Below are 22,684 nucleotides of genomic sequence, written 5' to 3' on the forward strand. Positions count from 1 at the left end.
GGGCTGAGGGGGAGGTGCGGCGGATGGCCCGGCCCCCAGCGAAGCCGCGCGGGCGAGGGCCGGCGGCCACCATGGAGAGCTCCGTGGGGCCGCCCCGGGGGCCGCACAGCTGGGGAGCGGGGCTGGGGCGTGGCGAGGCCCTCGCTTCCCACCGGGAACCAGCGCAGAGCGAGGGGCCGCGCCCGTACCCTCAAGGGGGCCAGCACGACAGAAAGGGACCCAGAGCCGCCCCTGGCAGGAGAGGGAGGAGGAAGGAGAAGTTCCCCCGCAGTGAGAGTTTGGGCAGAGCTTGGGGCAAACTCCCAGCGACAGATCATTCAGCCAAATTCTCTGCCTTCTCCCTGGAGCTGAACAAGAGTAGACCAAAGAGCATGGATGGCCCTGGGTACGGCGGCAGGAGCTGCGCCCCTCATCCCCCAAAGCTGCGCAGGCTGACAGCGGGGCAGCATCCCTTCCATCGCAGCCCTTATGTCCTAAACCAACAAACAAAGTTCACATGCCTTATTTACACCGAGCTGTGCAATCTATTCCACACAATAAACCAGGAAGTTAAGAAAGAAAAGCCATTCAGAAGTTCTGGTTTCCAGCAAGGTCTTGGTTCTTGCCACATTCAGGTCCAAGGGAAAAGGATGACACCTGAGATGAGGATCTGCCATGCTGAGCACAAAAAGCTCTTTGGCTTAAGCAAAAAAAAAACCATTGCAATTGACACGTTACACAAGTGCTTGGGTTAACCTTGCTTTTCTATTTTACAGCCAAGACAGTACAAGCAAGAAACTTTGAATGAAACACATAAAAACACTCAAGGAAGCAGATAAAAATTTTAAGAGAATAATTATAAACCCTTGGAGTATTTATTAGTACACTTGCAAGACTCCGAAGTTTTGGAAAACCAGAGTTCTAGTAATTCCATGCCCACAAGTAAAATGTGTGCAAGCATGCAAAAAGAGAGCTGGGATACATTAGAGTATCATGGAAAAAAATCCTGGATGACTACTTTAGATTTAATTGCTAAGCTTTCCAGCAGCAATAATTACTACTTTATACCACATGTTCTGTAAATGTCTGTCATTGTATAATCAATTTAAAGGGCCTGGTTTTTAAATAGGACAAAAGCTCATTTCCTTCAACAGCAAGCATGTGTATCAATTCAGTGTATGCAGGGAGAGCACAGGACAGGAAGGGCAGTAAGTAGATGTCACTCCTGATTTTAATGTTAGCTTAAAGGAGATCTGCTGAAACAAGAAGCAGGGGGAATGAATTCAGTCCTGTATTTAAAATCAAGATGAGTCCAGTAATAAATGCAGTTTGAATTTCTGACAGCACGAAACAGCAGAGAATCCCATATTATAAAGAAATTCATTTATCCATGCATTTCCAAACACACAGGGAGCCAGAGACCTTGCTGAGTGTTGTCAGGAATCTCCTCTTCACCTCACCTGAAGTGCAGTTGCAAGAGAGAAGCCTTACTTATTTGAATTGTTCTCTTCTCCCAGGAGCCTGCAGCCATGTTCCCTGGGGTGTGAAGTAAAAGGGGCTGATGCAGTCAGAATGCTCACTGAGGAAAAAGCACAGCATAATATTATTTTGTTATGATGCTGTACCAGAAGGGGACATTATCAGCCTCTAGGCAGCATACCTAGTGCCCTGCAGGCTGAAACACTTCCAGTTACATCCAGGCATTACCTGAAGAAAAGGCACATATGGAAGAAATCTTGCTGGCTTTGCTCCCCCAATATCAGGTTGTTATGAAAAATGGTATTATGTCTCCCTACAAATGACACATCCAAACAACATTAAAATAATTATCTTACCACTTTCATTGATAAAAACAGCTAGAAAAATAAGCTGACTAGCACAGTTACCTTGGCATTTCACTGCAATTTTTCTGACATATTCTATATTACCTCATTAAAATGCCGAGCATGTGTGATTCTCATTAGGACAATACAAAAATCTTCATTAGGTAGAAGTATGTAGTTGTGTCTCTCCCTAAGCCCTTTATTGAAGCTTTTCCATGTGGTATTGTCTCTAAATCTGCTACCAACTCTGGAAGGGACATTTACATTGTCCCAATTTGGCAAGCCTCATGGCAAAGGCAAAGATGATTGATTGATTTGATCCATCCTGTGTTCAACAAATCAAACATCTTCCACCAGCACCACACGTAGCATTATCATTGTAGGAACTCCGGAACACATTACAAACAGAAATACAGCCTTGCAGGTACAAGGCAGTGTGCCTTTATAATCCTGTGAGTTTCCCACAAGTGCCAGACAAATCTGAAAAGCAAAGTCATGTTTTACTTCCTGTTCAGCTTTGCCACCAAGTGGCCATTCCGTTCCAAGGAATGGAATGAAAAGGAAAGGGATAGGGAAAGGGAAAGGAGAAAAGAGAAAAAGAATCTGATAAAGTCCTGTTCTCATGGGATATTCCAAACCATTACCTAGCTGCTAGCACTGGACTGCTTTCTGAACAACTTGCTTTCATAATGAAAAAACAGTTCAGCAGGAGAAACACATGGAATAACCAAACCAATCCATCTTCTTCTGTACCATGGGGAATAGGACCATTTGGGATGCAGATACCTGATTTCCTTCTGCTCCATCTCAAGGCAGTACCCGCTGAAGCAGCATGCAAGAGCTGTTTAAACAAAAAGGTGCTATGTTAAAACCTTGACTGTTCTGACACCTCCCCTGAATGGAGGGCTGCAAAGTATAGTAGCAACTACATTTTAGTTAATCATTGCCTGAGACAAATGCTGTGTATTGAATTTCAAGCAGAAAAAAGTCAGACATAAAAATGATTATGTGAAATTTTGTAGCCATCTCACGCAGCAGGGCAGATACCAGAACAGTATCTTCTGACTCTAAGAGCGACATACCTTAAAAACTGGCACAATGTCCCAGAATCATCTAATTACCCAACAAGAACTTTTTGAAAACTAAGAAGGAAATTGATTCACAGGAGAGAGAGATATATTCCAGATCCCAAGAGAAAGATGCACAGAACAAATCTTGCAAAGATAAACCAGGTCTGAGAGGGGAAGATGTGATATGAGCAGGAGAGTAAGATGAAGACAAAACTTTTAAGAAGGTGTTCCATTTCATTGACTCTCATTAATGACTGACTGAAGCTGTACTTTCTTAAATGCCAGAAATTATACTTAGGTTGGTAAAAACTATAGGACTGCCTCAAAACAAGGCACATATTGTTTTAAATACATCTTGACATAGTGCTGCACTGAGTTTAAATATCAATACTTGAAAGTTTTCTTCTAAAAGGGCACAAGGTTTCCTTGCTGTCCCAAGTCAGCTATTTTATGACAAATCTTATTATCTGTAACACAGAGGCATTTTTCAGAAAGGTCGAAAGCATTGTCTTAAGCCATTTTCTCCAGCATTACAAAGTCATTATCACTACAATACTCCAGTTCCCAATGTCATCCAGTACTGAGAAGCTGCACTGACTTCAAAAGAGAATAAGCAAAACCAAATTATTAGATAGTATATATATTAGATAGTGCTGGTATAAAATGACAAGCTACTATTTAAAAAGTTAGTCAAGGCCATAGGCATTACTTGCACCATACCAGAACTGTAAAAAAAAAACATGATAAAGCAAGCCAACTCCAGAATTTAGGTAACTTTTACATACCAAACCCTACCAGACACATATCTGATTTAAATTTCACACCTCTAGAGTGATGGCACCTCAAACCCTCCCTTAGGTTCCTCAAAACATCACTTTCTCTGCTTAAACCATTCCTTCCCCTGCCCTTATTATCTAGTTCAAACTTTCCCTTCCTTAGCCTTAAGCAATTGCTCTTTCTCCTACCATCTGAGACCAACCAATTCCCTCTCTTCATTTATCTTACTACCTTAATGATATTAATAGACTATTAATAGTCACCTCTACTCACTCTAAAAATTGAGTTCACTCTGCTTTTTGCTGCCCTCCTTTGTGTTCTCTCATTTCCTCAGCACCTCCAGAAGCAAGAGACTTAACTGACAAAGTACTCAAAGTAAGCAGGTCTATGTATAGGAGCTTGCAAAACCCCCCCAGACTTCCTACTGCTCTGCAACAGGAACTATGATAGAAAACAATGTGAGATCTGTTTTACTATTTTTTTTAAACTTTGTTGATCCGTGAACACAATGTCCTACAGATCAGAGAAATCCCATTAATCAATTTTAAAGGAAAGCGTTGGGGCAACAAACCCACAAAAAGCAGATATGACAACTCAGTTGCTGAAGAGTTCATGCACTCTTTTCTCACAAATGCATCTGACCATTGTGACTACAAGATGAAAGTGCAACTATGCTTTCAGCTTATGTCTCTGCATCTTTGAGACCAAACACCATGAAGTACTAATAAGAATTAACTGTTATATTAGGATTGGGTAGGGGTGAAGAAAGGGTTTAACAAAAAATGACCTTCGTAACTGGGCAACCCTGAGGTCACGAAAAATGAATGCAGAAAAGGATATCTCAAGGAAATATCAAAATAACCCACATAAACATTTAAAAGCTCTTCTACTATGTATTCTGTCCCTGTAAATTTTTAAGCTAATAGACAATTCTGACACTACTGGAGAGATGTGGGCTTCCTCCCAACCCACCATGAGTGGTCATTCCATGAGAAGTCATTAAAATTTTATTTTCTCATCTGTACCACTGTGCTCCTCCCATGAATTTCAACCCTGTGCTCAAATCAGCAGCTTACTGATCAGTCAAGACTCCCACACACATACCTTCTTCTCTCTCTTCAGACGAGTATGGTGTCAAAAACCTGGCTTGATTCATCTGCCACATTAAATAGCTTTTTTTACGCCTCTAAGGGCAGTTATCCAAAACCAGTCCACAGCACTGAAATGGTTGCTTAATGTCAACTGAGTTTTTTAATCTATCAGGAGAAACCAACTGAATTTCAAAAAAAAAGGGAATGCATGCATTATTTCATCCTATTAGGAACAATTAATACATACCGCCATGAACAGCTGGTTATTTCTTCTTAAATGTACTTTTAAATACATACCTGATTTCTGAAAACTTGTAGCTGAGTTAACAGTAATACAAGATTAACTTCCATTTGATTGACATATTTTAGATCTTAAAAGTTAGTCAGAACCTTCACAGAGATACAGTCTGTTAATGTGCTCATGCTTTAAGGTGCTTTCAGTAATTTAAGACAACCTTGAAAAGGTTTATTCCCTTTTTTGTAAGCAGCAAAAGTTCTATGCTTGGAGCTCCCTCAATTGACAGTCACATAATAATTAACTGGTATAAATTGTGAGTAAAACCCTGGAAGGATAGCTAACCCTAAACTGCCATCAAAATAATTTTGCCTGAGCAGTGAAGAAGTTAAAATTTAGCAATATTAAATGATTCTTACAGTAATTACTGAAGTACAGCTTATTGTATTCACTTTTCTCATGCGTTCCTATTTTAAATTATTTTGATTAGTGATATATACACACATAAAACTTCTCAAGCCTATGATTAACTGGTGAATCATCTGGGATTAGGCCAGTCAAAACTTACGATAATGTAAGATAGTTTACAGACAGACACTTGACCTTCTTATTCATGACTATATTCAGTGTTTACTCACTCAAGAATTAATATTAAAACAATTCTATTGATGCCAATAAAGAAGTTTGTATTTCTTCAGCAGAACTCTTTCACTTGTATCTGCTTCCACAAACATGCTAGTGAAAATATGAGTGCTCTCAAGTGACTCCATAGCTGGTCTTAGCATTTTTCCATTAATGAAAAAGCAATCTTAAACACCTTTCCAAGCTACGTTGCTTTGGTTTTAAAGGATAAAAAATTTATTCAATGAACTAGAAGAATAATGCAGATAGCAAGAGAATTACAAAATAATGGATCTAAAATGCTTTTTTTAAAACATTTTCTGAAACTTGAAAGGTAATTCCATCAGCGATAGCAATGGTGAAGAATTAGCCTTTAAAAAGCCGTACAGATATGTAAGTAGACTTGAAAAGATTCGGGACTATGCAGTGATAAAATGCTAGAGGCCTCAAGCACAGATGGATGAAAATATACTTTTGTTTTTGACCAGCCACAGCACTGAACAAGAGACAGCACAGTGGCTGGAGACTCCAGAACACACCTAACTTCAGTGAGGTGTTTGTAAATCCCAGGCACGTTTTTACCTTTGTCCAAGCTCACACAAACACTGACTTGTCCTACACTGTTTGTCCAATGTCTATTTATACATACAGCAACAGTACCTAAGTGCTTCTGCACAGTTTCATTTACCACAGCAGGAACATAACCAAAGACTGCTACAAAGAACATTGCCTACTCTTTCCATCAGTCAATCTTCCCTTCTCAAAAGCTTCAGCACCCCACTGCTGATGAGGACCATCTCTGTACAGGAATCTATCCACTGAAAGAAGGAAGGAAAATTTAGACTGATTACTGAGTGTTCCTTAAAAAGAGACACATCTGAGCGAAGACACGCACACATTTCCTTTCATTCTGCCTTTTTCACCTATCCATCTGTTCCTTCCTATTCCAATCCACCATTTCTTTTGATTTCCTCCTTCTCTTCTCCCTAAACCTCTGCCCTATCCCTCTCCCTACATAACATTAGATCCAAACTCTTCATGAATTCCAGTATCCTGGAGTCCTGGCTGTTCTTTCTATGTCCTACCCAACCATCACTGGTAAGTCCATTCCAGCAATGTTAACAATCAGGGCAAATTATCAGTAAACAGTTCCTTCCCTCTTCCCAAATTCCCCCATCTTAATCTGGGTGCAGTAGCCTCTGTTAAAAAGAAACAGGCACGTCCCTCTTCTAAAGCAGAGCACATTCTGGTTAACTCCCAAGTGCTGCACGCTCCATTTGAGCACATGTGCTGCTCAGCAGGTCTAAATATGATTTCCACAAACAGCAGGTACAAACCTGGTTGCCTTTGAGAAAAGGAACTGTGCTAGGTAGTTCCTTTTCCAAACACAGAAGGATCATACTTACGTAATTTCGCTACTGCTAGGACACCAAGTTACTCTTCATTTTATGATTGCCTTCTCTTGCTCCCTGCACAAGGTCTAAATGCATATTACAAACAGAATGAGCAATCACAGAAATACAGGGAGTAAGAATTTTATATTTAGAAGAACTGACATTCACTTATTTTAAAAAGGTGAATTTAAGTGTGTATGGCAGTCATTTCATTTAATTCCATCCAATAACATACTTTTCAGCCAGGGACAAAGAAAAGGTTATATTGCATCAAAGCTTACAAACTGTAAACTCTTAAGAATTCTCAACAGCTGCTTGATTCCTGTGGGAACCCCCTCCTCACCTTTCCTATAGGCAACAGTGAACTTTAACAAGCTATTAAACTACTACATCATTGATTTTTGTATGGTATAAATATCACTAAAAAGACAAGTTAGTCAAAAGAATTACAAAGTAAATATTATCCTACTGACCTTACTAAAATTTGTAGACACAAGCTGAAGTTGAAGCAACAGTATTTTTCCAGCCTCACATTTCCTCCCATGTTAAATATATTGTTGACAGTACTTCCGTTTGTTTCTCTTCAGATGTACTAATATACTGCTTGGTATGGACCCAGTTTTTCCTTTTCAGGCCTCTGGTTAACTTCATACAAAGCAACTGATATACAAAGGACATTTAAAAACAGTTTTGAAACTTGGTAGCTAGAACTGTAATGGAATAAACACAACAGTTCTCTTTAAAAAACGCACGTGGTTACTACTGATTATTTTAATAAATTTCATCAACTCAGAATTATTCTGCAGAGCTTTATGTAAGTATACTTCCATTCTTTCCTGGTCACAATGACATAGGAAAGCTAAAACATGCATATTGTCCTCAGTTGCAGAAGTTTCACACTTTTTATATTGATTCTTGAAGTGATGACTTTGTACTTTACTTTGGCAGCTTGTTTTCTTAGATTATCCTGTCATTCACAGGGCAGCAATGGAGCAGGGCAGGGTAGCCCTTCCAGCAGCAGTGGCACTGCCACAGCTCCAGCCTTGTTCCCAACAGAATCATGTACCAAGTCAAGCATGGAACAGAAACCCCCATGCTTCTGAGCACCTCACAACCACCACACCTGAAAGCATCTGCAGGAGCAGGAGGACAAGCATGATTAAAATGACACTTCTCTCCACACCAATAATTTCTAATGATTTTTCTGTAGCTCTGCATACTACCATCCTGCTTAAATGTAGTAGTTTTTCTTAAAACAAGTTGTCAATCTCAAAATACTTTTTGAAGGACACTTAATTATTGTCCATCATGAGGAGAAACTTAAGTGCTGAGTAGTAATGAAACACATCAAGTCCTGAGTCAAAATTTGGCATGTCCTCCAATCTAAGTCTTTATTACATAAACCTTGTTAATGAACTAGAATAAAAAACTTAATTACGTTTGTTCACGTGTAAGAAAAATTAATTAGAAGTTTCCAGCCAACTGAAAAGTAAAGTTAAACAGAAAAGAAAGCTCAAACACAGACAGGTAAATAGAACTATTTTCATAGATTTATTTGAAAAATACTTACAAAAGCAAGTATGCTTGACACTAAAATAGTTAAACTTATTCTGTGTTTACATTGGTGTAGTTAAGCGTGCAGCATTAACAGTCTTTTCTGTCTGAAGCATCATTAGTTTGCTTTAAAGAAGTGGAGAAAATTGGGGTTTACTGTGAACAATGTCTCCCTGTCACTTCCTCTGCTGTGATCTCTGTATGAGATCTCAGAACATTGAAAACCGTGCTTGTTTTACTAACTACCACCTGCCAAGCGCAGATTTACTGGAACCTGGAAGGTGAATCAGTTTTTTTTTTTTCCCTAGGAAGGAACAGGAGAGAGGAAGGAGAAGAAAACAAAAGGATTGGTTTCTTTTTGTGAAGAATTTACCAAAGCTACATTTCATGAAAAAGAGTCCTTAAAAATGTCCTTTTGTTAGTTGCCATCTTCCTTCAAAATGTGTGCACGCTTCTGAACTTACCCGTAAGCAAATTACCATTCCTATAGCACTTGTTTGCTAGGAGAGGCCAGGACTAAAATAGTTAAGATTCCCCATCCAGACAGCAGTCCAGTAGTGTCAGAGACGAAATACAGTGCAATTAGTTTCCACATCCTGTATAGCTACATTTTAAGACAAAACCGGCACAGATACTGTTTGAATGACTCTCCTGTCTCCATGCAATCCACACTCTGGCAACAACCATAGTCCACAGAGTGGTGTACTGGGGCACATGGAGTGATTGGGATCTCACCAGCCATTATTTTGCATGGTGCCAGTAGCTGCTGCTGCTCGAGCCAGCATATTTCTGTGTGTGTCAGAAGCAGAAGCAAAAGTCCCATCCCTCACATGCACTGGCAGCATTCGCCTTCTGCCAGGCTGAGGGGTGTAGCTGTTCTCTCGCCAGTCTTCTTCTGGAGGCATGTCCACTCTCCTTGGGCCCGGGGCCTTAACACAAGAGGGGGGCACAGGGCAACCTTGAGAAGCACCGGGATCCCAAGAAGGCTCACGTGGTATTCTTAAAGTGCTGTAGTCTGTGCTGGCTGGTACTCTGCAACCCATGGCATGAGATTCACGCATGTGATGTTGTGAAGGCTGCTGGAGGAAGCCCTCCTGGAAACCCTTGCCTGGCTGGCCAGCATGTTTCCCCCAGAGCATTGTCCGCTTATCTGGTAACGTGGCTGTTTGTGCAGCAGGATGATTTGTGTTCAGCAAACGGCCAGAGACTCTCGATGCTCCACCTCCTAAATGCAAATTAACAAGAGGCTTTTGCCCCTGGGAGAGGGTGCCTTTGGGTACACAAGGGAGACTCCCATAGCTCAGTGCCACACCTGGGTAGTCTTCACCTTGGAAAGCTTCACCCCTGTCAGGCACAACCAGAAGTTTCTGGATGATGTTCTTCTGATCTCCTGAAATAAATTTTTTAAAAAAGGTTTGTTTAGTTATAGTTTTTGTTTCATCCTCTCTGAACTATCAGCTGTGGCCAGCAGGTGACAGAAGAACAATGAAATCACTAGTACATCTAGTTACTGGCTGACATGCAATTCTGAATAAAAGCTAGCTGTACCTTTTCCAGCATTCATTTTCCTCACTGCATTTCCTCTCCTTATCCTACTGCAGCTGCTGTCACAGATTTCTTTACTAGCCCCTTGTTTCATCATAGAGGAGCCCAACAAAGTATTCCAAGGCTGGCAGATCAAACTGGTTTTGATGCTGTCACAGGAAAATAATTCTCATGCAGGAAGTAGTTATTTCTACTGGCACATGTGTGACTCGTGGGAATGAGCAATTTGTGGAAGTACTCTTATACATGGAAACAAGGTGGTGGGTCTTACTACTACTTTAACATTAAAGAAAATAACTCATAAAAATATTGATATGACTTTGTATATAGCCATCATAATGTTTCCATAAAGGTCATTGGCTTTGGTTACGCACAGTTAGCACATAACCACAGAAAAATTCTGAAGGACAGAGAAGAAGAAATGTGATTTGTCCTTCCAGATTTCTGGAGGAATTCAAGCAGATAGTGAAACTCCATTATGAAAGACAAGAACTGAGGAGCTGTACTTCAGCAATATTTCTGATCACCAAAAAGGATGAAAAGTCCTGTGATTATTACCTGACAGTTTACGTGCCTTGCCCACCATGCTGGGCATCAGTACATCATGGGGTGGGTGCTGCACCTGGTTTGGGTTGTGCTGGGGATCAAAGGGAAATACAGGAGGATCATGGGGGAAAGGAAGGGAAGTGGAGCTGGAAGAACGGTGGCTGGTGTCCACTGGCATTTTCCTCGTATTTGGTGCTTCCTTTTGTAAAATGAGAAAGGAGAAGAACAGAACATAAAATGATGAGTAAACACAGAGTTGGGTTGAAACAAGCAAAGGTGGTGCTGATCCAAGGAAGAAAGGGATGAGTCACTGGAACAAAAACATGCATCTGTATGTGAAAAAGACAGACAGACAAAAATTGCATCAATCCAGTAAGGCTCTTACTGAAGTGGTGGGTTACATAGGATCATTAGACTGGAATTGTAACAAAAAGAAAAAGCCAAAACAAACACAAACCGCTCCTGGGGGTTTGGCTGACAAACTGAATACATCAAACAATGTCAGACCAGTCAGCATTGGAAATGGCATGCTACACAAGCCATCAAATACAGTATTGCTGATTCATCTTTTCTATTTTCTACCAGGCTTTATTGAAAGCTCTGATTCCAGACTGTGAACAGATTTACCTGCCACAGCTGAAATATTTACCTGTGCTGTACCATTTGCCTCTATTAGGAGATACCTACCCCAAAAAGCAGGGACGGCTGAATGGCACAACAACAAACCATCACAGACTTGAGTGCAGTGATTTACTTGAAACAGACAACCATCTACTGGCCACTTATGTTGTGGGGATAAAAACCTTAGCAGAAAGGGCAGGTCTTGAACAGCTAGAGGTTTGTAATTCCTTCTGCCAGCACTGCCAGGTATGTCAGAGTTCTTAACTAAAGCATGCTGAGAAGCAAACTCTTCAAAGTTGACATATACTTAGTTTATGGTACACAGCAGAGAGGTGCAATTGGAGCAACCGGTCTAACTGATTTCATAACTGAGACTCTTCTATACCTGTTACACAGTTGGTTTCAAATAAAAGTTTGAGCAGAGTTTGCAAAAAATTCAGTCCAAGCCAAAACTTGACATTATATCTAGCTGTGTTGCTAAACACTGTTTAGTTGTTTTTCTGACACTTTAAAACAGCTAAAGGAGATTTTTTCTGACACTTTAAAATTGCATCTAAGACTACTTAACAGAAAGGACAAAGGAAAAATCACTCACCTTACTTTTAGTTATTTTCTGTATGTAACTGTCTGCACCAAGTCTTGAATTGCCTCCCCTTTAATGTTGACTTTTACTCTCTAAAAATGCTACTTGCTTAATAAACTCACAAGAGAGCAGAAACTTTCCTATTGGTACTGGTGGGTTTTTTTGGAAATTATACGTGCATCAGAAGCTTTCTTAAAAATACTTTAAGTCAACTGAAAAAAATGTTTATACCAGCTGTTTGTGCATACTGACAAGTAATGTTAGCTGACATGCCTATCAGCTGCAGCAGCCACCACTCTGCAATGATACCTGAAAAAGACAGCTTTGCTACTTATATAAAAGTTCATTCTTCTTCCAAAGACAGAACAAAAAAGACAGGCTTTTATCATGGCTTATTATTGAGTTGCCTTCTGTCTTGTTTGTTAACTACTAAATGAAGACATAGAAAACAGCAACCCTACACACAGATGATAGCTCTTTGGAAAGCTGCACATCATTCTACTTACAAAACTGTGAGAAGAGACCAAGGTCTCTTCTCTGTTTGAGATAACTGTCCCGCTGAGACTGCGAGCAATGCGACGGAAATTCTCTGCACTGTAGATTTCCTCCTCTTCTGGCTCCCTGCTATGTCCTCTGGTAAATGTGACCTGCAGACAATATCCCACATTTCAGACAAGGTTTTTCATAACATCAATTTTGTACAATAATTAGAGGCAACAGATGAATAGAAATATAATGGAGCATATTTCAATGATATTTAATTACCTTTCTTTCCTAAAATCCTTCACTTGGGTACTACTTGGAAAACTTGAAATAAATGGGCCTGTTTGGATCTGCTGATTAAAAGTATTATTCCTTATAGTATTTCTTACCTTAGCAAATATACACAGATTGATTTGTCTAAATGAGATACATTCTTTTATAAGTATCTAAAGCCAGGACAAAATGCCTTTAGTGGGATGAATCCACCTAAAGGATTGACTGCTGCTACAGGCATCACTGCCCCTGGAGAGATAATCATGGCTGCAGCCTACAGTCATCTTATGATAAAATACTACAGTCTCCTCATAACCAAAAAAAAATATCTAGGATAATTTGATGAATGCTGGAAGCTTGTTAATCTTATGCTAGCAAGGGAAATGTTTATTCTGTCTTTCCTTTCTTTTGTTCTATAAAGGAACAGATTTTGAGCTCCCTTTAACAAGTACAGAGACATTACAGGAAATGTCATTTCCCCCTGAAAATACTTTCATGTCTTCATATACAGACAGTGATATGTAACTGCCAGTTATTTAAACAGTTTCTTCCCAGGAAAAAACAAGAATGAATGCTCTCCCACTCTGAGGTGACTAACTACCAACTGTAGCAAATACCAAATTATCACCCATTTTAAAAATATGTAGTGACACAGTGAAAAAAAAAAAGAGCCTGTGCCCCTGCAGTGGTAAAATTAAGAAGCAGTTATCATCAGCTGTGATGCAAGGGAATTCATGTCACTAAGTTGAAAGAGACTAGATCTTAATGTTTTCAGGAGTGTCTTTCTCCAAGCCAGAATTTAGATCATTTGACCGCATGCAGTGCATGCAGCATGAGTCACTCATATTTTAGCCAGTTAATCCTGAGCTAGACTGCACTTAAAATTCTTTCTAACATTAATAAAAACGACACCGGTATCTTTTTCATAATGTACTTCACTTATCCCACTGTAAATTCTTTCTTGCACAGGGAGAGCCCTTCCCCCTCTAGTACATCTTAAGTACCAAAATATCACCTTGGAGACAGAAGAGACACTGGATCCACACAGACTGCGCTCGATCTCCGCCGTTGGGGTTTTCGACAGCCCCATACCAGCTGTAGCAGGCAGCTTCCTCACACCCGGGCTCACAGACACTGGGAAGGAAAACACGGATTACATTCAACACCTGATTGCATGTTATGGCACATTTCTGACTACTTTAGGTCTGACTCCAGCAAAGACAGAGGGACTATACACACAGAACAAGAAGTCACAGATCCTTGGAACATGAATACATCAGCTAACACCCAACATTTCAGGGGAGACAGCCTATCAGGATACTATGCCTACTTCCCTTCTGCAGGCTTCAGGGGAGTAGTTAATTGAACTATTTAAGATTTAAATTATTTAACTGCACACTAACACTTGCCTGATACAGAGGTGAGATTGTTTAGAGGGCCCAAAAATACAGAAAATCAGCTACCAGAAGGAAGTTCCCTAAAGTAATTTGAGATAAAATGTCAGCCTCAGATTCCCTCCCCACACATTCACCTGCTCCTTCCCATTCAATGCTACCACTTCTCAGCCATTTGCTGTGCTGGTTGAATACTTAAACGTGTTATTTTTAACTAGGATTGCTACAACTCACTTCAGTGCAATCCCCATCAACCACTTACAATCCTAAAATTCCTCATGGAATAGATAGATCAGTGGCCTAATTTAAACTGGTCACAGGGAGTTAGTTCCTCTAAAAAGGAAGAAAGGTGATATGCTGATAACACGACCTTTTCTGCGTTGAGGTGGTTGCATTTGGCTTGGCTTTAACTGTGCTGTAAAGCCCCTCTAATGAAACAGAGGCATTTCACCAAGATTCTGAATGCAAAGGTCTAACAAAACCAGTGGATATGGGTCAAAGTTTCAACAGCATTTGAAAATGAATATGTAATCCAAGTTAAAAGAAAGAAAGAGCAGTCCTAGACCTACGACTAGGTCTAAAAAAAAAATCAGGTGATTTTCATCCAGTTCATCACAGAAGATGCACTGGTTTAAACTTTTCAGTTTTATACAGAATTTGCAGGACTTGGGAAAAAACAACTGAAAGTTACAGCAAACCAGATGATCTCAAATACAAACTTCACTTTAGAAGAATGTCCCTATCTCATATCAGATATGTGGTGGGAAAATAGGCAAGAAAAGTCAGCATAAGAAATGGGTCATTTGATGACAGAACTCTGAAACTCCAGCTACCACTAAAGCAACTGGGCTTTATGCTGGTAATTTCCAGAAAGAACTTCCAAAATCAGTCAGCTAAGTAGGAATTTATAAGACCTTCTGATTCAAGCCCATGCATGACAGTATCTGCAAAGTTGTGAAGGCAGATCCTGCCTAACTCTGAAAGTAAACCAACAGGACAACAAATGGTAAATGGCCACATTTTGATGTCTTAAGTGGTCTGTGAGCAGACTGCAAGATACAAGAGTTCCAGAGAAAACTCAAGCTGTTCAACAAAAATCTGCTCAAGACGTTACTGCAGTACTCACTCTGGTCACAGCCAGGTCTCACATTGTCAGGAATGATGGGGGCTCCACTGCCATTGCTGCAGGGCAGGGGAAAACCTGTCCTGTGTATGTACTCATTGCAATATACATCAAATGTGTACAGCTATATCTGTGTCACCTTGGTACCCATCCAATTTCAAGCTGCCTTGTATTTAACCAGAAAATTCATAACTTGAATGCTATGACACAGATTATAAAGAAATTTGCTTCACTTGTGAAACAGAGAAACAAGGTAGCCCTACATCAGGCAGGAGATTAGATCAGTTTAAGTGGAACCATTAAGATTGCTGTCATCAGACTCTAACTGAATGTCTCCAGCAACATCTGGATGTCCTTACTGACGGAATTTGTTTGTTTTCTTTCGGCATCCACTAATCCACAAGGTCTCATGGATCCTCATCTACCCTCAGTGCTGCTTTCACAAGTAACTTTCCAGAACTTAAAGCAGGCAGTCCTTAGCAAAACACAGGTTCAACTTTCAGATCTTGATAAACTTTTAGAAGTTATTTCCCTCAACCAGATACAGACCAAATTCTCAATTACAATACAATCAGTTAAAATTCACCAATGTAGAGAACATTAGCATCAGGGACAGAAACAGTTTAATAAATTCCAGAGGGGGTGCAGGACTTTCAAACAGCAAAATTCATTAGCCTGACATAAGCAGCTGGCTCTCTACTTGAAAACAGGATCAATTATTTCTATGTTACTCTTAACAGATGTCTGCCATGATCAACAGCTACTCGGCAGCCACCCCAGGCAGTGCTACGACACTGCTTTCTCTAGTTAGCTGGAAAGTTTCCAGAGTCTACAACCTGAATTTTTCTGCATCTGTGCACAAATTAATACCCGTTTAACTAAATCGACTGGAAAATGCATCTTCACCTACACTGGAGTACATAGGCAGGTCAACCAAGAAAAACAACTGCAGCATTCTTACCTGATTGGTCAAATGGATACCTAGCACTGTCCTGTCTTCCCAAGAAAGGCCTAGTGGCCTGAGATGCCTGCAGACTAGTCTGATAGAGGGATTCCAGTTCTGAGAGCTCCTGTTCTGTGTCTTGATTCCACTGTGGATGCAGGTGTACTGGGATCCTGCTCAAGTCATCTCCAACTGCTCTCTGATCAGAAAGGAGTGGACTCCTCCCAGGTACAGGAAGCCATTCAGTATTCTTATTAGCCTTCTGAGAACTGTAACACCTAGAAACATTATTCACCCAACGGTCCACAGGCATAGAGGCAACCATGCTACTAGCAGCTCCATCATCCACCTCTTTCATTCCTCCATCATGACAGTGCCTTTCCACGTAGGGTACAGGGTCTGCCATATTCTGTCCACCTCTTCTACACAGTTCTTCACTGTGAGAACAAAAACTCACAGAAGCAACATGTTGGGCACTAAAACCCTTCAAAGAAACTACCCCGTCCCTAATATCCACAGTTGAGTGTAATTTTTCAGAAGACTGGGTTTTATTTTCTTGGCTTTGATGGATTAGCTGTCTGTAACCGGAAGATGAATGGTTGATGATAGATTTTTGTGTTAACTTTGGAGACTTCTCATCCTGACACACTGCAGTAATCCAGTCTTTTTCACGAGTACCTTTTCTCTGGGAGACCGCATGCATTTTCTGAAACTGCTCTGCCAAGGAGCGAACGTGTCCCTTTGTACTAAAAGCCTCAGATTTAGAACCGTCTGCTGTGCCATATTCACCCTGTGAGGGAAATAAAATCTCCTGGCTGTTTGCTCTGTAGTACTTATTGCTCTGCAAAGGATCCGAGGAGCACTGCTGTGTAGGGGATGAAGTTGCAGGGGTCACTGCATGATAGGCCCCTAAAAGATCAATGCTGGGCCGCACTGGAGAGCTTGCAAGTTTGGAACAAGGACTGTGCTGGCTGTCCTTTTCAGGAGATGCTGCTTGTGGTGGATGTGGACAGGGAAACAGTGTAGGCAAAGACTCAGAGTTTACTGTGTTAGCCTTGGATTGGTACTGAGGTGTGAGAACAGGCATTACATTATGAACCTCTTCTAACTTGCTGCTACTGCAGCAATCCCTATAGTCTTTTAGCCCTGTGGCTGTCGTGTCAGCAAATTCCCCACTCTTGTGGGCTTCATTCTCAGTTCTTGCAGACCTCTCTGCCAACCCTTGCCTATAGGGAAAAGAGGGAACTTGGTCATGAAAATCAGCAGAAGCAGACTGGAAGTTTGGAGAGATCCTGTTGGATGGATTGCTTTCAGAAGGGGGTAAGGAGGAAGACTCTGGATATAATGATGAGTGCGATTCATGGCAGGAAGCAGGTGGGTGGAAGAAAGAACTGGACCCAAATTCCACTTCTTTGTTGGGTTCCAGTGGTACCTCCTGGCTCAGCAGTACTTGGAGCGGGCCAGTCTGTTCACTAAAACACACAGAAGAGTAAATGATTAGCAGCAGTCATTGCTTACATTTATTCCCAGGGTACAGACCCTGCACTAGCTGACATTCAGCTCAACACACTCTGCTCACTGTATTCTGATGAAGACTTTGCATTAATTCACTAGACACATTTGTGTTAGTCCTTTGCTTCTAACTTTGTTTTCCTACTCTAACAGTCTAACTGAATCAATTTAATATTTTTAAGAGTATTTTGCTACAATTAGGCTCTATATGAAGTATTCTTGCACAGCACCAGAGGCATTTCAACAGGTATACTTGAGTATGTGAGAAGGGATAACTGTAAGAAGAGTAAGAATAGCATTTATATAAAATAAAATAACTGTTCTCAACAGTAACATCTTTGATATCTCTTAAAATACTTTGGGCATGTTTGTGATCTGAACATGAACTGACAGTAAGATCGCCCCTCTCATTCTTCATGAAGAATGACTTGACAAATGGAAGAACAGGTTGGAATTCTTCTCATATCATTTTTATAGTCTAATTTTTTGAGATATTTATCTAAAGCATTAAATAAGGTTCAAGTTAAATACATAACTCTTACTCTGCAATAATTTGTATCCTAAGCATATTTGTAGAAAATAATGTTCATTCCTTTAAGTACCAATGCAAGACAGTTATATTCTTGAGTCATACATGTCCCTGGCATTTTTTCTGCATTTAGTCAGCATTTTAATATACAGACAGAACAAACAGTAGTAAGTCCATAGCCTATGAGAATATGATAGGCTACATCAGCTCCAGCAGAAAACTTAAGGCAACTGTAAAATTACTGCTTTGTTTCCTCTTTGAGATGCATGGAATGAAAGTTATCATGAAGACCTAGTTGATGCGTGTAGCAATAGAATATTATTTGTAAGGAATTGCAAACTTTGTACTGTCTACAATGTTATTTAAATCAAAGCTGGAGTACAGAACTCTGGCTATGAAGAGGGGTTCTTTTTCCTTGACTGAAATATTAACATTCAGTTGGATATAACATTTTGCAAAAGTAATGCTCTTTTCACAGAGCAGCCATGAGTTTAGCATTAGCAAAACTAGTTAAGAAAGTGCTTTTTATTTTCTTAGAATCTGCCAAAATACCTAATTTGAGCTCTGCATTTCTCCTGTACGAGAGAATATAATGGACCCCTGATTGACAACAAGATCAGCTTTCATTACGTGTAATTCAGGTACTGCAGGAAAAGAAAAGAATGTTATGAACTATCTCCTGGCAGGTGTGCAAATTAACTGGGTTTGGATATAGCTATACCCGGCATTTTGCAGAAAGAAACAGAAAAATGATTCTCATCCAAGATTTTATCTAAGCTTCTAGTAATACAACATGTTAGGAAGGAGAGAGGGAAAAAAAGTAACAGTTCAAGAAATAGCCTAGAAATTGGATAGGGATGGTCTAGTGCTAGGAGGGAATGGCATGGGAAGAAAGAAGGATTTAGCTGCATGCTAAAGACAGTAGGAAGAAAGGATCAGTTATAGCAGAGAGTTAATTATGCTGTAGTTAAAGTCAGTATGGAAGAAAGAATCATGAAGAGACACTGAGGAGGGCTGGTAAGCCAGGCTACAGGATGCTGAGAAGCACAGAAGGAAAATGAAGAATGATGGAGTAGTCAAGGTGACAGGATCAGGATCTGGATTCAAGAGTTGTACCAGTGCACCACGAGAGAAGTGTACTAGAAAGAAGAGATCAGGGTACTCAACAGTTTTCAAACTACAGAGCACTAAACATACTGGCTGATATTCCCAACATAAAAGCAACTACAGCAAAATTTTGACTGCAGTAGTCTTTTACTGACTGAGTCCTGAAACTGCTCCTGATTACAAACAGTCACATTTTATCCTAACGTATTCCCACTTTTTTTAGCCAGATTATTGTCTATTGTATTTTTTCCCTTGGTGCATGAGACATCAATGCTGCCAGGCACTGACTGCTACAATTCTGTGTCACAGATCACATTTTGAACACATGCACATTGGACTGTTCTATAAAGACTGGGAGAAAGGGTGGTAGGGAGGGGAAAAATGGGGTAGTTGACTGTTTTACAAAGGACTGAACCTAGAGAAGAGAAGAATAGGTGTAACACAGTAGGACTTGGGACTATCCAGGGAATAAACATAGTTTGCTATTTCTTTCCAGACTGCACTGCTCACAGATGCAGCCCGGGTGGTGCCCAGGCGAGGTACTGGCACTACCTTGTAGACTGGGCCATGGTGCCGCCCTGTGGTGGGTGGCAGGCTGGCGGAGGCAGCGGCTGCGGTGGCTGTTGGTGCTGCATGCGATCCTGGAGGCTCCGGGCTTTTCGGATACTGATTTGCAGCTTCTTATCGACTAGGGCTCTGCTGTGAGTGCTAGCGCTGGCATCATGCATGGCAAGTCTTAGTTTAGCTAAAATGCAAAAGAAAACATAGCAGAAAACAAACAGAAAAAAGGAATAAAATTGAAAAAGCAAAAAACAAAAAGATGCAGCAGGAACAAAAAACATGGACCATGCAAATACTGCCACAAAAGAATTCACAAGGATGCTACTGTTTCCATTAATGCACATTCAGCTTAGCCAGGTGTACAAACACATTAATTCAAACTAAACCAAAATAAAATAAAAATATCCTTGTTTTAGTCCAATTTCTCATCCCTTCACACAGGCTCTTTCCAGGTCTACTACAATGATGCTTCATTCTGTCATGTACTTTTCTCCTGCATCCTCCATACCTGGGACTACCTTTGTGTGCAGGAATACCCAGCTGGAATTTGAGATTCCTTGCTGGAAAGAAAGCTAATAGAGCTGTCACTACAGCTGTATGCTGCACCCTTTATTCTGCAGTCCATAAAAGCCAATTTCTAAATGAAAACAGCACAGGAGCTACTCACCCTGTCTGCAGCCATTCTACACAGACAGAGGGGAGCATGGGGTGAGACAGCCAGCCAGTCATAATGGAAAAACACCAAAAATAAAATGAAATCACATAGCACACATTCTCAAAGGTCACAATGCATTTAAGCACTTCAATGTCCTAATGCTTTTTTCTTCATGAAAGTTAAAGTACAGCATAGTTCACTTCTGCTAATCCAGAAGACTCTAGAGTGGGCTACCATTTTCTTCCTATGCTACACCCTCCATGAAAAACAAGCGAGCTTAATGGCCTTTGCAATTCGGCCTGACAATGGAGAAAAATTGTGAGGACTGAGTGGGAAGGGGAACCACCTACCAGGTGCTTGCTGAAACATAACAGCACCAAAAAGGGCACATCAGTGCTGTTACTACCTTAGCACTGGAGAGAACAACAAAATGAATGTAAACATGAAAAAAACAGAGATGAAGAGGAATAGGACTAAAACCCCCAAATAGGAATGCTTATAAAAATGAAAAATTCTCTCCACTTGCATGTTCCTAAAGAGCAGCTGGACCCCCTATCACGACCTGACCACTTACTGTGACGTGGCGTTTCAGCCTCTATTCTGTATTAGTAACAGTCAAAGCGCAGTAGCTCAGGCAGTTATGGTTACTTACATATAGCTTCGTTACAGAGAGCCAAAGCTGCAGCACAATCCCCCTTCTGCTCCTGATTCAGCGACTCTTCAAAGATTGAGTCTGCCTCCTGCATCGACTTCTCAAAGCCATCACTCCTCCCTGCAAATGGGCAGCACCCTTCATTTTGGTTTCATTATTGCAGAACCCTCACTTACCCTCATCCCACATTTGGGATCACCAAACCCTTCCACGCACAGATTCTTGCAGAGGCTGTGCGTATCCCAGACTGCACCACCTAAACCTTCCCTAATATCTTGAGCACCCTGATATGCTTGACATCCACACAGTAAAACAACATGAAAGGGATTTTTTCCCTCAAATTTTCTTTAGTTGAGAGAGTTGTACTGGCTTATTCTACTATTTTCAACACTTTAAGTCAGTATAAAAGATGGTACAGACATAGAACAGAGTCAGTTCAAATTACTTCTGTCAAGAAGGAATTAGACTAAATTTAGAACCAAAATGTATCACTAAAAGAAATACAGCAGATTAGGGTTTTTTCATTGTATGTTAAATTTCCTGACAAAATCCATCTGCCTCTTCTTCATCAAAATGGAAACAAACTGAAACAACCAACATGTCTGGGGAAGAAAATCTGGGAGTCAAGTGTGAACATAAATGCTTGTCTGAAATACTTCTATAAATTAGTTTAGTGCATACACTTAACTGCTGTAAGTCAGAATACAAAAACCCAAGAGTCTTGCAACTTCAAAAACAAGGTGGTGGAAGCTGAGAAGAAAGGACAATTGTCAAGAATTCCTTTTGCAACAATTTGGAAAACAGTGCTGGAGAAGGATAAATAATTTTGGACACAAAAAGAAACTGCATTCTGGCATCATAACATCCATTTCTGAGAGGAAGAAATGCCCAAACTATTTTGTGTCATCTATTAGGCATTATGCAAATTATGCACTAAAATGCAAATATTCAAATGAGGCAGGGAAAATAGAAAATAAAACTTGACTTTTACTCTGTTCTGGGGTGGGTCTTTTTTAATGGAACATCTCTGTCATTGTGGCAGAGAATGTGAGTACCTTGATCAGCCAACAATAAATTACAATAAATTACATTCTCTCAATCTGCATAATACATGCTGTGGCCTGACCTGCTCCCTAACATTGCTGTGCACAGATGTAAATACAAACTCTTTTACCATAAACCCCAAAGAATCTGCATTAAAAGCTAGTACTGGAGAAAGAAGTGAGAGTTGTTAGAGCAGTAAGTTAATCAAGCAGCACCTTCAGTTTCAAAATCAAGGCAACTGAGGCTTGTACTCAAGGGCAGAATACTAAAGTTAGCTTTCTTTGCATGAATTTAGCAGTTTACTTGAGGGGAAAATGAGTCACAAGTGTTCTGGAGTTCTGCATACAAGCAAGCCTTCCAGGCAGTCCAGCAGTCTGTTAAGCTATTATATCTCTGACTGGGGTGGGGAAAGACTGGAAAGGAATAAACAAAGACTTCCCTAGATCACAAGTCAATGCAGCTGGACTCCTCAAACATTCTACTAAATTCTTTTTTGATTAAGCATTAGTCTAGTTTACTTTCTTTTCAACAAAGAAAATCCAAGCAATTTTTGCTTCCATCAACTAATA

The 22,684-nt window shown here is 40.5% G+C and overlaps 1 protein-coding gene across 1 annotated transcript in view; it reads right to left on the reverse strand.

Annotated features, from left to right (window-relative positions):
- Positions 1 to 8,518: 8,518 nt before the first annotated feature.
- Positions 8,519 to 22,684, reverse strand: part of USP54 (ubiquitin specific peptidase 54) — a 91,667-nt gene continuing 77,501 nt past the window's right edge. The window contains exons 17-23 of the mRNA XM_031062214.1: positions 21,072 to 21,191; positions 19,756 to 19,948; positions 16,074 to 17,527; positions 13,611 to 13,729; positions 12,346 to 12,486; positions 10,648 to 10,834; positions 8,519 to 9,934 (exon numbers count right to left, since the gene is read on the reverse strand). Of these exons, the coding sequence (XP_030918074.1) occupies positions 9,276 to 9,934; positions 10,648 to 10,834; positions 12,346 to 12,486; positions 13,611 to 13,729; positions 16,074 to 17,527; positions 19,756 to 19,948; positions 21,072 to 21,191 (2,873 nt within the window). The 3' untranslated portion in view covers positions 8,519 to 9,275. The remainder of the gene's footprint in view (positions 9,935 to 10,647; positions 10,835 to 12,345; positions 12,487 to 13,610; positions 13,730 to 16,073; positions 17,528 to 19,755; positions 19,949 to 21,071; positions 21,192 to 22,684) is intronic.

This window comes from Geospiza fortis, unplaced genomic scaffold (assembly GCF_000277835.1).
Source record: "Geospiza fortis unplaced genomic scaffold, GeoFor_1.0 scaffold130, whole genome shotgun sequence".
NCBI classification, from domain to species: domain Eukaryota; kingdom Metazoa; phylum Chordata; class Aves; order Passeriformes; family Thraupidae; genus Geospiza; species Geospiza fortis.